The 15,211-nt window shown below is 38.5% G+C and overlaps 2 protein-coding genes across 3 annotated transcripts; one reads left to right on the top strand and one right to left on the bottom strand.

Annotated features, from left to right (window-relative positions):
* The first annotated feature begins 1,462 nt into the window (after positions 1-1,462).
* LOC103970984 (RHOMBOID-like protein 3) lies at positions 1,463-3,910 on the top strand. Its single transcript, XM_009384895.3, has 5 exons — positions 1,463-1,878; positions 2,259-2,422; positions 2,754-2,917; positions 3,012-3,262; positions 3,599-3,910. The coding sequence occupies exons 1-5, from the start codon at positions 1,604-1,606 to the stop codon at positions 3,708-3,710; spliced, it is 966 nt and encodes a 321-aa protein (XP_009383170.2). The 5' UTR covers positions 1,463-1,603; the 3' UTR covers positions 3,711-3,910.
* A 1,024-nt stretch (positions 3,911-4,934) lies between these two features.
* LOC135605352 (probable transcriptional regulator SLK2) lies at positions 4,935-14,037 on the bottom strand. 2 transcript variants are annotated; one of them, XM_065095343.1, is made up of 10 exons: positions 13,835-14,037; positions 12,496-13,333; positions 12,255-12,386; positions 11,415-11,463; positions 10,200-10,414; positions 10,019-10,087; positions 7,595-7,695; positions 6,703-6,796; positions 6,555-6,624; positions 4,935-5,949 (listed from the first exon to the last, which is right to left on the bottom strand). In XM_065095343.1, exons 2-10 carry the CDS (start codon positions 13,306-13,308, stop codon positions 5,108-5,110), a joined length of 2,385 nt encoding a protein of 794 aa, XP_064951415.1. In that variant the 5' UTR covers positions 13,309-13,333; positions 13,835-14,037; the 3' UTR covers positions 4,935-5,107. The 2 variants fall into 2 exon arrangements, with proteins under 2 accessions (XP_064951415.1, XP_064951416.1); XM_065095344.1 differs by having other exon boundaries at positions 10,200-10,306.
* Positions 14,038-15,211: the final 1,174 nt, after the last annotated feature.

The following is a 15,211-nucleotide window of genomic DNA, read 5'->3' as shown; positions in this document are numbered from 1 at the left end:
ATATTTTTAAATTATCCTTTTATAAATGAATGTAAATATCTCCTCCTCCTGTTCTTCATCTTCTCCTTCTCCTTTTTTTCCTTCTTGTAGAACGGATGAATGACAAATGGGATTGGATGACGTTAAGCAACATTAGCGGTAAGCAACGATAGCGAACAACGTCACCTCCAATTATATGTGCAATAGCATTAAGGAGTCATCGCATCGTATCGACGATATCAATAAAAAGTAAAAAGGGAAGAACATCTTCCATAATGAATAGAGTTAATGATGATGATGACAGCATCAGTAATCAAGATAAAATAAGAAGCTTTAAAAAAAATAAAATTAAAAATATTGAGATTATAAATAATAAAATAAAATGTTTTTTTATTATTTTTTAATGAATAATCAGTAGCAAGAAATGATGTCCGCGAATAGTAAGTTTCCAAAGGAAAAAAGACATAAGAAGCTTCGAAACAATAGACGTGAAAACCTGACAAGAAAAGCCCAAATCAAACCAATCAGGTCCACCACGTGTCAACCCACATGAGCTGCACCGCACTTGGATGTCTCACATCCTCCTCGACCCTCTCTCTCTCTCTCTCTCTGTCTCTCTAACTTGCACCGAAATGATTGCTTAAATCGATCTCTATCTCTTATTTCTCATTTACCCGACATTTCTGTCTTCTCCGATCACTTTCATTCTCCCGCGGGACCCATCAGGAATCCTCTTACTCATCCAATAATTCATCCCAATGGAAATAAAAAGAAGAAAATATATATATATATATAATTAGCTACGGTTACAAACACAGTTGAGCGGTTAAATCCATGGATGCGGTCATCACGAACTCGAAAGCGAACGTGACGACGAGGAGGGCGGGGCGAAGTGATTAGTTGGCTAATCCACTTTTCCCCGCTTTCTTTCTTTTAGCTCACCCACCCCAATTCCAATGGAAAAAAAGGTGGAACAGTGGTCAAAACGTAGACGCCAAGAAAAAAATTAATTTTACATATTTATCCACTTGATTTCCTATGCTTATCCATCCACATTTCTTCAAATATTCCGATATTACATATTATATCCTTTCAAATAATTAAAATTTTCTTGTGCATTCAACTCAGATTGACCATTATGATTATTAATTTCTCATTCTTTCGACTTAAATCTAGAGGTGCAAATAAAATTATTAATTTACAGCCTAATATTTTTGAAGTAGCAACCACAATGACATATATTATATGCCAAATTAATGGAATTAGTATTAAAAAATCATTGGAGCTAATTTTGCTAAAATAAAATTAAGATTTATCTCCTCCACCTAGGGCAGTGATTTAGTAAGTTTTGGTCCCCCGATTGAACCTACCCACAGACCTACCAAATCCTCCATTTGACGTAACTGACAACGGAAATGAATGAGAGAGAGACAGACAGAGCGAACTGTACGCGAAAACAGAAAGAATAGTCACCGCCTCTTCACTCTGGTTCAGGAGTTCTTAACTTCCCCAACTCACCCAAGTCGCCACCCTTCGAAGCCAAGCGACCCTCGCTGGAATCCACCCACCCCGCGCAGCCTTAAAGGCTCCACCTTTGGGCGCTGTCGAGAGGAAAGCGACCAGGATGGCGGACGTCGAGGCGGACAGGGGCGGTGCAGGAAAGCGGCGGGGCGGCGGAGCATACGGCTACGGGCCGGCGGAGGCGGGGGAGAGGGCCTGGACACCGTGGCTGGTGCCACTGTTCGTGGTGGCCTGCGTGGCGGTGTTCGTGGTGGAGATGTACGTCAACAACTGCCGCGCCCGCCCCCAGCCCTACGGCCCCTGCGTCGCCCGCTTCCTCCACCGCTTCTCCTTCCAGGCCATCCGCCAGAACCCCCTCCTCGGACCCTCCTCCTCCACGTAAATCCCAGCGTCTGCTGCTTCCTTCTTGGTATCTTGATGATAGTTCGGATCTTTACTCGCTTGCAAGCTTTGTTTGAATGGAAGAAATGTCCGATTCAAACCCTCCTTTTCTCTCTCCCTGTTGGAATTTTAAGTTGCTTACTCGACTTCAACTTTTGTGCTATCTTTTTCCTACCAATTCGTTTAGTTCAAGTGTGGAAAGTTGATGGCTTTCTACACTTTATGATCTGCTTGCTTGTTAATGTTTCGTTTCTCTTCCTTAAGAATAACATGATGTGGATTATTATGCTTGGCTAACCTGTGTAGAAGTGTATCTCTTATGCTTCTCCGTGAGAACCTGTTTCTCTTTCTCATGAACATCCCCCTCTCCTTTTCAGCTTGGAGAAATTGGGGGCTCTTGAATGGTACAAAGTAGTTCATCGGAATCAAGGTTGGAGGCTTGTTACCTGTATTTGGTTACACGCAGGTCTTATCCATTTACTCGTGAATATGCTAAGCTTGCTCTTCATTGGAGTTCGTCTTGAACAGCAATTTGGTTTTGGTATGCTTCGATCTTTTAATACATTGGTTCAAAAGCATGTATGTGGATTGCTTACTAGCTCTACTTGTTTTGTTAACTGTAAGTAAGAAAATGGATTTATTTTTGTTGCAGCTGGCCATCTTGCATTTTGGATTTAAATTTTATTTTAGTATTAATTGAAAATTTTGAAGTTGGAAATGGAAGATGTTATTAAGTTGTTTCTGAACTATTTAAGACAAATGTATTCCTGGTTCAAATTGTTGTTTGGTCTGAGTATGATCTACGTATTCCGCTGCAAATGGTTGTATAGTTTTTTCTTTTTGCCTAGCATGATGAATTCTCTGCCTTGCAGTGCGCATTGGAATAATATATCTCCTATCGGGCTTTGGTGGAGCGGTTCTCTCAGCTCTGCTCTTGAGGAATAGCATTTCTGTTGGTGCTTCTGGGGCCTTGTTTGGCCTTCTTGGAGCAATGGATTCAGAACTTATTATAAATTGGACTATCTATTCCAATAGGGTGAGCATATATATTTTATTTGTGGGGCTTGTACCGGTAGACACTTCAGTTTAGTTTTGCACCTTAGATTAACTAAATTGATCCCTTTTTGTAGGTTGCAGCTTTATTAACTCTTATGGTTGTCATTGTAATCAACTTGGGTATTGGCCTGTTTCCTCATGTTGATAACTTTGCCCATATTGGAGGATTCTTAACAGGTTTCCTCCTGGGTTTTGTTCTATTAATCCGACCTCAGTTTGGTTGGATGGAACGCCATGATCTGCCCCCTTCAGCTCAGGTTACCTCCAAGTACAAAGCGTACCAATATGTCTTATGGGTGATTGCATTGCTTTTGCTGATAGTTGGGTAAGAATGCTTCATTAGTGTTTCCAAGGAATTCACTTTATGGATAAAGTTGCATTGTTTAGTATTGCATTTCAAATTAGCATCACATTGTGCTACCTTAAACGACATTATAGTTTGCAGGGATTGTGGCAATTGCCAAATTTTTGCTATATTCTTAACAAGTTTACTTCATTGTGAATTAATCGTCGATCTTCTCTAATAACTTCTTACTGTCGCTACCAATCAATTACCTACGGAATTTTTATACATTAGCAATGTGATTTATACTGCCATTGACAAATGTATTCTTAGGAACTCTGCTACTTGGTCGGTTCTCACTCTTTGGTTCTGCTGCAGATTTACAGTTGGCTTAGTTATGCTTTTTAGGGGAGTGAATGGCAACGATCATTGCCATTGGTGCCACTACTTGAACTGTGTGCCTACATCAAGGTGGAGCTGTGAGGATTGAACAACAATGAGATTCTTGCAGGGAAAACCAAATGAGTTCTGGGAGGATAGTGAGACAGAGAGTATCAGATGTTTTGTTCTGTTGTTTAGATACAGCTGTACCAGAGTTGTCGTGTTACCCACATTTTGCATATTTTGCATTAGTTGTATTAAGTTGCTATGTAGTGATGTTTGTTATAGAATATTACTTACCTTTATCGATGAGCTATCCAAGAATGGTAGTGTTAACGATCGACTATCTGAAGTTAAAGCAAGGTTGTTGAGATTCCCAGGAAGAGCTACCATCCACCTTGCTCCGCGATCGGCATCTTTGTTTTGACTACTTTCTACTCCATTCCGGGTCGGTTGGTAGTTTTCACTCCACAAAAACCTTCATGATCGACACACTGTCTCTGTACTTTGGCTTTAATTTACACGATTGGTATTATGGCGATAAAATGCTGTGGATGCTTGCAAGGTCAAGTGAGATGGTGCAACTCAACTCTAAGAACACCCTTTAGTTGATGCTACTCTGCATCTGATGTGTGGTATAAGTTTTGTTAGAGCTTGTCAAGTGTATTGGTTTATATGCAATTCCAATATTGTTCGCCAACAGTGTGCAAGTTAACATCAAATCAGGAGGTCATGCCAAATACATTATTTCAATTCAGGCTGATGCCTGAGAGGTAGAGCCAACTCCATGAATCTTATAGCAAGCAAATACATTATTGTCCTATTCTTGGTCTTAATTCTTTTCGTATCCGAATATATATATAGTGCTCTCGCTATCTCAATCAAATTCCCCAAAAGAAAACTGCAGCAGCCATGTAGAGTTTACTAGGAAAGACCCCTCATTTGTAAGTACCATTGCTGCATCATCCTGCCCATTAAACACACAACACCCACAAAAGACTCCCCAAGTGCTGCAAGCGTACCAAGCAAGACACTATGGCCAGGGTGTCCACAAAACATAAGACATTCAGAAGCAGCTTGAAATGTCATAGATCTCTATGGCCTTACTGAGATGTACCGCCAAATGATGTACATCAATGAACTACAAGCTCACATGCATCTAGTTGTTGAGCCAACCTGGACAGCTCCATGACAGATATTTGACGGATGACCAAACACATGGGAAACAGATTCAGTGCAAGTATTTCACCAAAAGGACAGAGCTACCCTTCCAGCATTTCTATGGGGTTTTACCTATTACAGAAGTTGAAGTTGCAGCAGCAAAGACATGGCAAACCTCAAAACTGCCAATATGATATATCTTTCTGGTATAATTTGCACATGATATTAAATAGCATAACCATTACCGTAATGCAACTAACTGTAGTATACATCACAATTGATTTCCATTTCATTAATCGTTACCAACTTTACAATCAAGTTCACACCATCCAACCATTGTCCTCATCACCAAGATTCCTCATCAAACATCCCATTTGGCATAAGTTCCTGAGCAATATGATCTATTTCTGGCAAATCCATGCTCCCCAGCATCTCGAGACTTGCAATTAAATTGCTGCCACTACTGGTGGGGTTGTTGGCAGCAGTGCTCGATTTGAAACTGTTATTTCTGCTTGGTACTGTCAGTGTGCCATCATTAGGAAGGTTTCTGCATATATTTTGCAGGTCAAGTGTATTTCCAGTTGATCCAGAGTCAATCCTGACTGATGTGCCACTGATGCCACCTCCAATTATATCTTCGGCTGTGGGATTAGCATTTACATCAGAAGCAACAAGTGACTGCTGCGATGCTCCCTTGTCATCGATCATCTCTTGCAGCATTTGTTGAAGGACAGATTGCTGCAACTGTTGGTTCACTTGCAGGGTTTGCAGATTAGTCTGCCGGGACAAGCAACCATCCAATGGAAGTGGCACTTGATGTTGTCCAGATAAATTATTGATGGATGTTTTTGTCGGTATAGATGTGGCAGAACCCTGAAATTGTACATAGTCTGCATGTTTGGAACCACTGGTATTACTCAAAAAAGCTTCTTGCTGACGCACATTCTGCTTTAAATTCAAAGAGCTTTTCAGAAAATTCTGGTGGTTGTTTAGTGCGTGAACACTCTGCTGGCTGCTGTTAACAACTTGGCTAGCTGCCAGATTGTTAATTAGACAACTGTTTAACCCTGGATGATTGCCCATAACTTTGTTCATAGATCTGTGATCACCTGGCAAACTATGAGCACTCATCACTTGCTCTGACTCCCACTTTTGTTTAACTTGCCTTGGATAGTTCTTCAAACTCTCTGTGGAAAAACTTATTACCATCAACAATCTAGACCCTGGTTATATTAGCTATTTTCTGCATCAATCATTTTAATAACGTTAAATGAGCGTAAGCAACAGAAAATTCTGAGTTTAAGCAAATATATATTTGAGTCCTTATATGATACAATTTTATAAGTTAAATCATGTAAAAAGAATGAGTCCGAATTCTCATAAAATTTAAGTTAGGTGAAGTCTAAAGTAACCTAATAATAATTTTATTTTAAGTCCTACATGAGTGACATGAGCATATACTGTGACCTAAGTCATACAACGGAGGTAAAAATAATGTAACTTGAAGATCATTTGTTTCCAGGTATCTTCTGTGAAGTTGTAAAACTATTTGATATAATGTTATCAACAAAAAATGTATTGGAATCAGATGTAACACAGAAGGTCTAGTAATAAAATTATATAGTTAAGATGTTTAAGTGCCGATGCTTTAGCTTGAGACATCAAATAAACATTATCCTTGGTCAAGAAAGTTTCAACCACTGATTTGAATTTCTGAAGCAGCACAGAGAATATAAGGGCAATGCTATGTACAATAACTAAACTATTAGATCAAATCTCGGAAGCATGTTACCTAGTGGTCCAATCTTCTGATCCTGGCTAAAATCAATCAGGTCCTTCATGCTATTGACAACCTCAGATATCTGAAAAATCAAATGAATGATGAACTTAGGAAAAAAGAATATGACAAAAGACATTAACCAAAACGAGTTCTCCATTACCTGCAGGCACCTGACATATCTTTTGGAGAATCCTAAGTTATTCAATGATTTTAAGTCCAAATCTCTTGCTAGTTGATGACCCACTGCTGCAAACCTAACGAAATGATCACATATCGAAGAGCATAAATGTTGGCCCAAAAAAATCACACATCACAATCTTGTCCGATTGAGAAGTAAAAGCTTCACAAGATGTCTATTTATCAAACAAATGAAGATAATAGATGTTTCCAGAAGTCATACAAGGAATCATCTTGTAGAACGGAACCCCCCAAAAATAGACTTCAACAATGCTAGCTGGCTCGGTAAGTCTCTTTCTTTCATGTATATAAAATAATTTACAATTATTTTGTAATTAGACAACATTATTTTACAACTACAAAGCATAAGAAACTAAATTCTTACTGTCCCCTCTTAGCCAGGAATCCTGGCTTCATCTGTGGCCACTCAAGATAAGGTTCAGTTGAGCTACCCGAGGTGCTACCCTTGTTGAACATTGATGGAGATGAAATAAAGATCAAAGACAAGATACAAACCTATGCACACAAGGCATCTCACATAAAAAAGATAATGACTATCCACACACTGAAATTTGCAAATATAAATTCCAGAGATGCGGTTCCAAACGTAACATAGTAAGTCATTCACACATTAATAAAGATAGTACATGAACAGTATTCAAAGATACTCAGCATCAGATATTATAAATGCATTACATTTACAAATTACATGTTCCTAAGAAGCTAAGATAGGAAGACTCTGATCAACGAATGAGAGATAATATAATTTGAAAATCTTTTGCATCAATGTCTAGATAAATGTGAAAAGTAACATATGATCTGAAAGAACTTGTGTTTGCTTTAAAAGCTTAGGATGTTTGAATAAGTTCACTCACAAATTGCAGCTGGATTGCAAGTATTGATATGAAACTTCAGTACTACTGCTTTCAGCTACAGCCGCTTGATATCTTTGAGCAACTTGCAACAATTGGTCAACCTGAAAAATTACAATTGGTTAACCTGAAAAAATTATGTATTGGTTAACGTGAAAAAAATTATGTATTCGTTAACCTGAAAAAATTATGTTAAACAGTTAGAGCATGATGACCTGATGAATTCCCAAAACTAGATTAACTTTAATAACAAAGACTGAAAGCAGCAGCACATGAAGGATACAACTTGCAACAAGCATAAGAGATTCAGAAGTTGGCTTGTAATGCTGAAGAGTAAGCAGAGTTAAAAATAAAAGATAAGTAGAATCTAAATTGGTCACTAAACTGTCACCATGACTGTGGATCAAGATTAACAAAATTAAGGTACTTTCCCCAAGATTAGTCTTTTTTGCATATTCCTCAATATTTTAGGCTTTCACGTGTACCTTATTAATAAATAAAAGACCTAGATATGAGGTATTCATGGAATATGTCTAAAATAAACCTATACCAAATCGCAGAGAGCATAAATTAGAAGTGATCAAATTTGACATTATTATACAAGTAAGACCAATGTGAAACATGCACCAATATGCTCCTAAACAGTGGAATCATATTAAAATCCTATGAACTTGGCTTTTTCACTAACATCACTCATGCATAGTCCAGTCATGAAAAAAAAGCAAATATAGATTCCTAGTCAACTACATATAGTTGGAAAGATACCAAAAGCTGGCTAGAAAAAATCCTAAGAGGCACTATCTCAATGTTCTGGAGTTCAACTAAAATATATTTTTGACATAATTGTGCAATCATCATAGCCAACTTAAAATAAGGAGCAAAGTTAATAATCAAATTGTGCATATGATCCCCATATGTTATCATACTTAACTGCATTCCAGCTAAAAAACAAAATAGAATGATTTATTTCACAGTCCAACTGCTTAAAAATGTCTGGAAATTAGGACACTGAAAGTTCATGAATTGATGGGACCATTGATCTACAAAGCCATCTCCAAGTTGATTTAATTTTAATGAAAAATTTAATGTTTCAGCAGAACAAGAGCAGTGTGCTTAAAAAGGTTAACTGATGATGACATTCAGAATAATAATGGTAAAAAATCGAATTTAAGTAAAATATTTTAATTAATAAATCACGTAAATTGGATTACCATGTCAGATAGATTCACTTTGACAATGAGGTTATGGGTCAAGCCGGTTCATGCTCAAGGTTTTTCTGAAAAGTCAATGATATGCAAGCAGATAGATCAAACTCATCAACAATTATATTAACTTTTAGCATGAATTCTCTGGTACACTATCATTCAAGGGCCTCCAAAATCCGTACACTTCACTTATTATGGGTCCTATTAAGATTATTCTTGCTTTTGTAACACACCATTGCCTAAGACATTGAGTCCAACATCTTTGTTGAATGCCAATTTCCCTGAGAAGCAGCAGAGCCCTCAATTAAGTGGAACAGTTGTATCATAACAAATCCACGGACTGGACGAGTAGGACAAGCAGAAGATATATAATAGACAACCCATTCCTTCCATGTCCACTAATCCCATTTTGATAGGCCTGTCGATCAGATTGGATCAAGCTTGCATAAAATATATAGATTTGAATCAAACCAGAACCCCAGCTAGTGGGTTGCTAAACCTGTGCCGGATCCAAGCCACTAGCTGGCATGTAAATTTGACCCGATCATCCTGCCACTTGCATACCAACCGCCCTCAATGTCTTGAAGCTATTTGTCGCGGCAGAGGCTCTTAAGGTGGATGCATGAAGTAACAGGGCAACAGAGCTCAGGCAGTTGACGGTGCCTGCGAAATCAATGATAGTGGCCTCCACATGCAAGGAACCGGAGTGCCAGCTCTGGCTTCCAAGCGATGACAGATCTCATGAAAGCAGGGGTCGGATCCTACAGAGGCACCAAGGAGGGTACAGTGGCAGAAGTCAAGTACGAAATGCAAAAACAGACTTATGGAGACAAGGGGACTGCAGAAAATGAGACAGCATTTGCCCTAAAGTTGCAGCAAGAGTGCTGGGAGTCAAACCAACGAAAAAGAAAGTGAAGGAGCAGCAGCATTCTCTTGGCATGGAATCCATTGATCAAAATAAAAATGAATAAATACCCAACACAAGAAAATGACATGCTAATGTGAGTAGTCCAAAGAGGACCGGGAAAAAGCTCCTATGCCCTTAACAACATCAACAATTATTAAATTTGATGAGAATATTACATGTAATCGAACTAGTTAGAGCAAAAATTCTGCTAAAAACAAATAAGATCATGAGCAAAAAATATTTTTTTTCTTGCTTTATTTTTTAACATTTTAAGAACCTTCCTAGAACTGAAATAGTTGCAAGTAAACCAAATACCTGAAGTGCTAACTGTCTCCGAGGAAGAAATTCTTCATGCTGTCGGGCACAAAACTCCCAGAATAGAATCTGAAGCATAAGAAAAAAAATTTACAATTTCAAAACTAATACTGAAAAATGAAATTAAAAAGGAAACCTTCTGGTCTCAAAAGGAAAGCTAGTAGGCCATTCAATTTGGAACCTTCAGTTCTGGTGTAAATATTATTTGGAGTTGTCCCTCTTGAACAATACGTAGATGTTCATAGATACTTTCTTGAACAGCTTTTTTAAACTCCAAAATCACAATTCCTGAAGACAATTGGCGCTCATGGGGCATATCAAGGAACAAATTTTCATCAAAAACACCATGGTCGAATTTAATTTGAAAAAGCCGCGGAAGCACTTCAAAAGTAGCTTCTGCCAAAGAATATAAAGGATATAGTTGAAAGCAAGCAAAACTCAAAAGAGTAATTAGATTCACAAAAATTTAAAGAAACAAAGTTGATAAAATAAAACTCAATATATGTACATACTAGTTCATTATCAGATAGATAAAGCTGCATGATTATTAATTTTTTATATGAATTTTAAATCAATCGAATTTCAAGAAGCAACAACCAAAGAGTGGTTCTAACTTCTAAAGAGTTGCATGCAGATGTTTTAACTGACATTACTGACTGAGAAGTTTCAATCATGAAATGATCTATAAAAAGAATTTTTGAAGCCTAATATCTAGAATAGGGTGAATGTGAATGTCACAGCAATCATGTCATCAATCTATTATTGATGCAACAAAGAAAATATTGAGACTTAATTTTCAATGGATTAAGGTTGACCAAATATTCAGACTCTCACACTCTATATAACTGAATTACTCTAAAATCTTTGGCTTCTAATATTTGTCTCCATAACTTTTTTTTTCCTTAGTTCTTCTCATTAAAATAACTTATTAAGAAACAATGTAAGGGAGAACCCAATAACTTTTTTTTCCTAAGTTCTTCTCATTAAAATAACTTATTGAGAAACAATGTAAGGGGGAACCCAATTCATGTATCTTCAACCCACATGGGTCTGGGAAGGACCAATGTTACCACTATAAGTAGAAATGTTGTTTTTGTATCGAGAAACAATATACAAAAAAGAAAGGAAATTTGTGTTAAATATATTCCTTAATTAAAATTTTCTTCAGACATGTTATGCATAAGCTCAACATTGTATACAATAACGAATGCTATCACCACTAGTAAATACGTATATAAACCACCTTTCATTTAGAAGAGAAAAGACCAGTCATTATAAAACGTTTGTACAAAATAAATATATAAACTCAACAGAAACGTTATCATCTATCTCATAAATTCCAAGAGTCAAAAGAGACTGCCCTATCTAAAAAAAAAAAAAAGATGATTATACTAACCAAATCCCTTGACAGATTTGGAACCACAGATGTTGCACTGCCATGCATTCTGCAACAACAGAGAATGCAAAACATAATATTTAGTAAAAAGTAATGGAGAAGAGAGCCTTGTTATACTAATATGGAATAGATACAGATGATCTCTGCTTTTTCTCTTTCTTTAGAAAGCATGATACTATTTCATGTTCCATTCAATTACAGACAAAATGAATTTTCAAATATGGGTTCATCTCAACAATGAGTACTAAACAAAAATCGAGAAACTCACAAGATACTATTATGTTCAATAAACACAGGAAGGGAACATAACAAAATGGTTCAAGTCACTATAACTGTCAGTTTGAGTCTATACTAGAGTAGGCTGCTTTTAAACACACCTAAATAATTAGTAATGCAATTAGGGAGCTTGAATTTGCAGCAAAAGAAATTCAGTCCCTCTAGAAAAAGAAGTATGAGTTTCACAAGGCGTGAAAGATCTTAGAGGATATCAAAAAGAACATGTTCAACCTTCAACTTCAGTTGCAAAACATCAGAATTAGTTAGTAGACAAACTTACTTATGTATCACCTTATAATTCACAACGCAGAAGTTACATTATTTAAGTTGCCTCTACCCTTTTGCTGCAGTCTTGATGCAGCTTACAAGCATTCAGATCTTCCAATTTACAACCTAGATATTACATTGTGTAACTTGCCCCAATATTTTTTCTGCTATCTTGATGTGCTTACAAGGATTCGTCTTGTCACCCTCCTAGATTAAAATGCATATACTAATCCTGGTATAATTCACATGCAGAACAAACATTAAGTTGAAGAAATTTGAAATTCAAGGAACACTTACCACAGCTAACTGTGGGAAAACGCCAAGTGCATGGCTGCCCACATTATCATACAAGGACAAACACCACCTTTTCTTAGCTTGTATTGCAAAATACTCAGCCACAAACTCCTTCCAGTATAAAACGGAATTATCCTACCAGTGAAATTCACAGCTTTAGGACATCTCGGAATATGCCAGCATGATAAAAGGGTCAATTCTCTGAACATATCAGATAGGTGCACCTACGAAATAATCAACTCACAGATGGCCGATGACGCCGGTGATACAAGTATTGCATAAGTCTGCGATAACATATCTTATTATCAAGGGACTGTTTAGCAGCATTAGCTGGTGGATAAGTAGGTTGCTGCTGGTGCTGCAGCTGCTGTTGCTGCTGCAAAGTGACTGGGGCTCTTTGCATCTGAGAAATGGAATGCATTATCTGCTGTGGTTGACGATAGACTAGTCTCTGCTGTTGAGAAATGGCCTGTTGGTGCAGGTTCAGCTGGTCTTGTGGCTGCACGGGTTCATGTCTCTGCAGAAGTTGTTGGATCAACTGCTGCTGCAGAGCATCCTCATGCCTTATGTCAAGCCGTGGTTTCTTCCGTGCATTCATTAAATTGCTAGGCTCCTGTTGCATTAGCTGAGAAGTAGCCGTTGATAGCCCTTGTTTCTGCACCTGTTCTTGAAGAGGGCTCTGTTGCACATTTGAGCAGCCATCCATCACTGAAGAACCTGAGATGTTGGAGGAGAAGGAGATGGGTGAGGACGGGAGTCGCATATACGACTCGTTGTTGAAGCTGGGGCTTCTTTGCAACTGAGAACCACCAGAGAGCGCTGAGTTGGCGTCCGTGACGAAGGAGCTCGCACCAACACTTGGACCAGAGGAGTTTCCCGTGCTGTTGAGTATCTGGTTCATGTCACCAGAGGCTGGTCGGAGACCAGCATAACCTTTCTCCGACATGGAGCTCACAGTGGCTGGGGTCTGACCGCCATCGTGTTGGATGAAGACACCAGAAGCAGAGGAAGATAACGATGGTCCTCCAACTCCAACAGTGACTCGCGAATAAGCCATCGAGGGAGCGGAACCTAATAGGCATCTGAAATCCACAAAACTATCAAGCGTCAGCCCTCTCTTAACTACCCCAGAAGGAGAAATAGAAATCTAATCGCCGCAGATTAGAGCAGTCTTTTTGCTGCCAATCGCATCCTGAATTCATAATATCGAACTAGAAACAAATTAACTCGAAATGCAGATAAACCGTTGAATCCCTTACTTCTGGGAAGAAAGATCGAACACTGAATAACCTCAACCGCAACTTCCACAAAGAAAAATGTGACACTTTACCGTAAAATACACCACAAGAAGGAACCAAAAGAACAAACCCTGATTTCTCTCTGGGAAAAAAGACGAGCTGGTTCCAAGAACACCATGATCGCGAAACTATCACAAAAATTCACCTTTGATAAAATCCAAGATGCAAATTTCGTATCACAATATCAAAAGAACCGACACTTTCGATGAACAGCCGAACAGAAGAAAAGGGTCGAAAACATCCGAAAAAACGAGAGCATATTAGCGATCTGTGCGCGGCACTTACCCAACGAATCGCAACCTGAATCAATCAGTAAATTTCGAAGAGACGACGCAGTGCTCATCTTCCTGCTCCTCTCTCGCCCCCGTTTCTAGCGGTTGCGCCGTCTGACGAGCGGCATCCTTTGCGGATCCCGGGAACTCGAAGGGGGTGCCCGTAACCGGCAGCAACCGTCCTCGGCGGCCATTGCCAACCGGCTTCGGCCAAGTTACGACGACACCCAATCCCAGGGCTGTGGGTATTACGAGCATTTATATGAATCCTGATACGCGTCTCACGACCATTGGACCAGGCATTACAGAGACCATCCAACTCGGAATGTTGGGACGCCCCTTACGTGTACCACCCACAATCGCACCCAGCAGAGAATTTAGGTGGGTCCAACGGATGTCAGAATCGCAGGTGAGAAAGCTAGGTGGGATTTCTGAGGCAAATAACATGCACATGCAATCGACGTTTTCTCAAAAGAACACGTTCGATCTCGTAGTTCGCTAACCCTTCGACTCTCACGCTTCTCATTTACCAACTTGGTAATTGGTCAAAGCATGGCCCCGCAGTTCGATCTCTGCGGACTCCACATCTTGAGAACCTATTAGGAAATTATCTCCTGAGAAGTGTTATTACGATTACCCAAAATTAATGTTATTGAAAAGCCAAATTACTCATTATATTCTTAATTTCATGGATTTCTTTATTGTCAAGTAAGTTTAGGTCCATTGAAATTTCTGTCATTGTTTCTAATCCCATCTCCTCAATGTGCTTTCTATAAAACTAATTAGGATGAATCAATTTGATGGTTAATATTAGGATATTACAAATAAAACCAAAAACATTAAGCAGCATAAATTGAATTCAATTTTATTCTGTTCGAATATATAGTTTTTATTTATATTCATATTAAATCGAATTACAAAGTATGAAGAGCCCGAGTAATCTTTAACAAACCTGACTGAGTGCTATTTAAGGATGATAAGCAGTGAAATCGTCAAATGAGGAAATATATCTATCTTTTTGAACACTAGAACATAACACCACCCAGCTATTTTGTTGTCGTTTGTAAGAGTGACTAAAGAGTCTTGACAAAGGAAATTTAAGATCACGTTTGATGGGAGTACTGTCACTTTACTTCTTGGTGGTGCCACTAAATGGACTGAATCGAATGAGAGATACATTCCTTGTGGAGAGGAAAGAAGGAAGCAGACATTGGTATGTGCAGGCACACTACGTACTGGAAAATGTTTGTTGTCCTCATCTGGGAAAGCAACCATGAAAGAGAGCTATTATCCTGTCAATAATTATCATTAACAACATTTCATCTTGTTGATAGATAAACTTTCCACTTTAGCTGAGTGAGGAAACTTAAAACAAGCTGTCGTTTGTTGA

Source organism: Musa acuminata, chromosome BXJ2-2 (assembly GCF_036884655.1).
Source record: "Musa acuminata AAA Group cultivar baxijiao chromosome BXJ2-2, Cavendish_Baxijiao_AAA, whole genome shotgun sequence".
Taxonomy (NCBI): Eukaryota; Viridiplantae; Streptophyta; class Magnoliopsida; order Zingiberales; family Musaceae; genus Musa; species Musa acuminata.
This window is presented reverse-complemented; position numbering and strand designations above follow the sequence as displayed.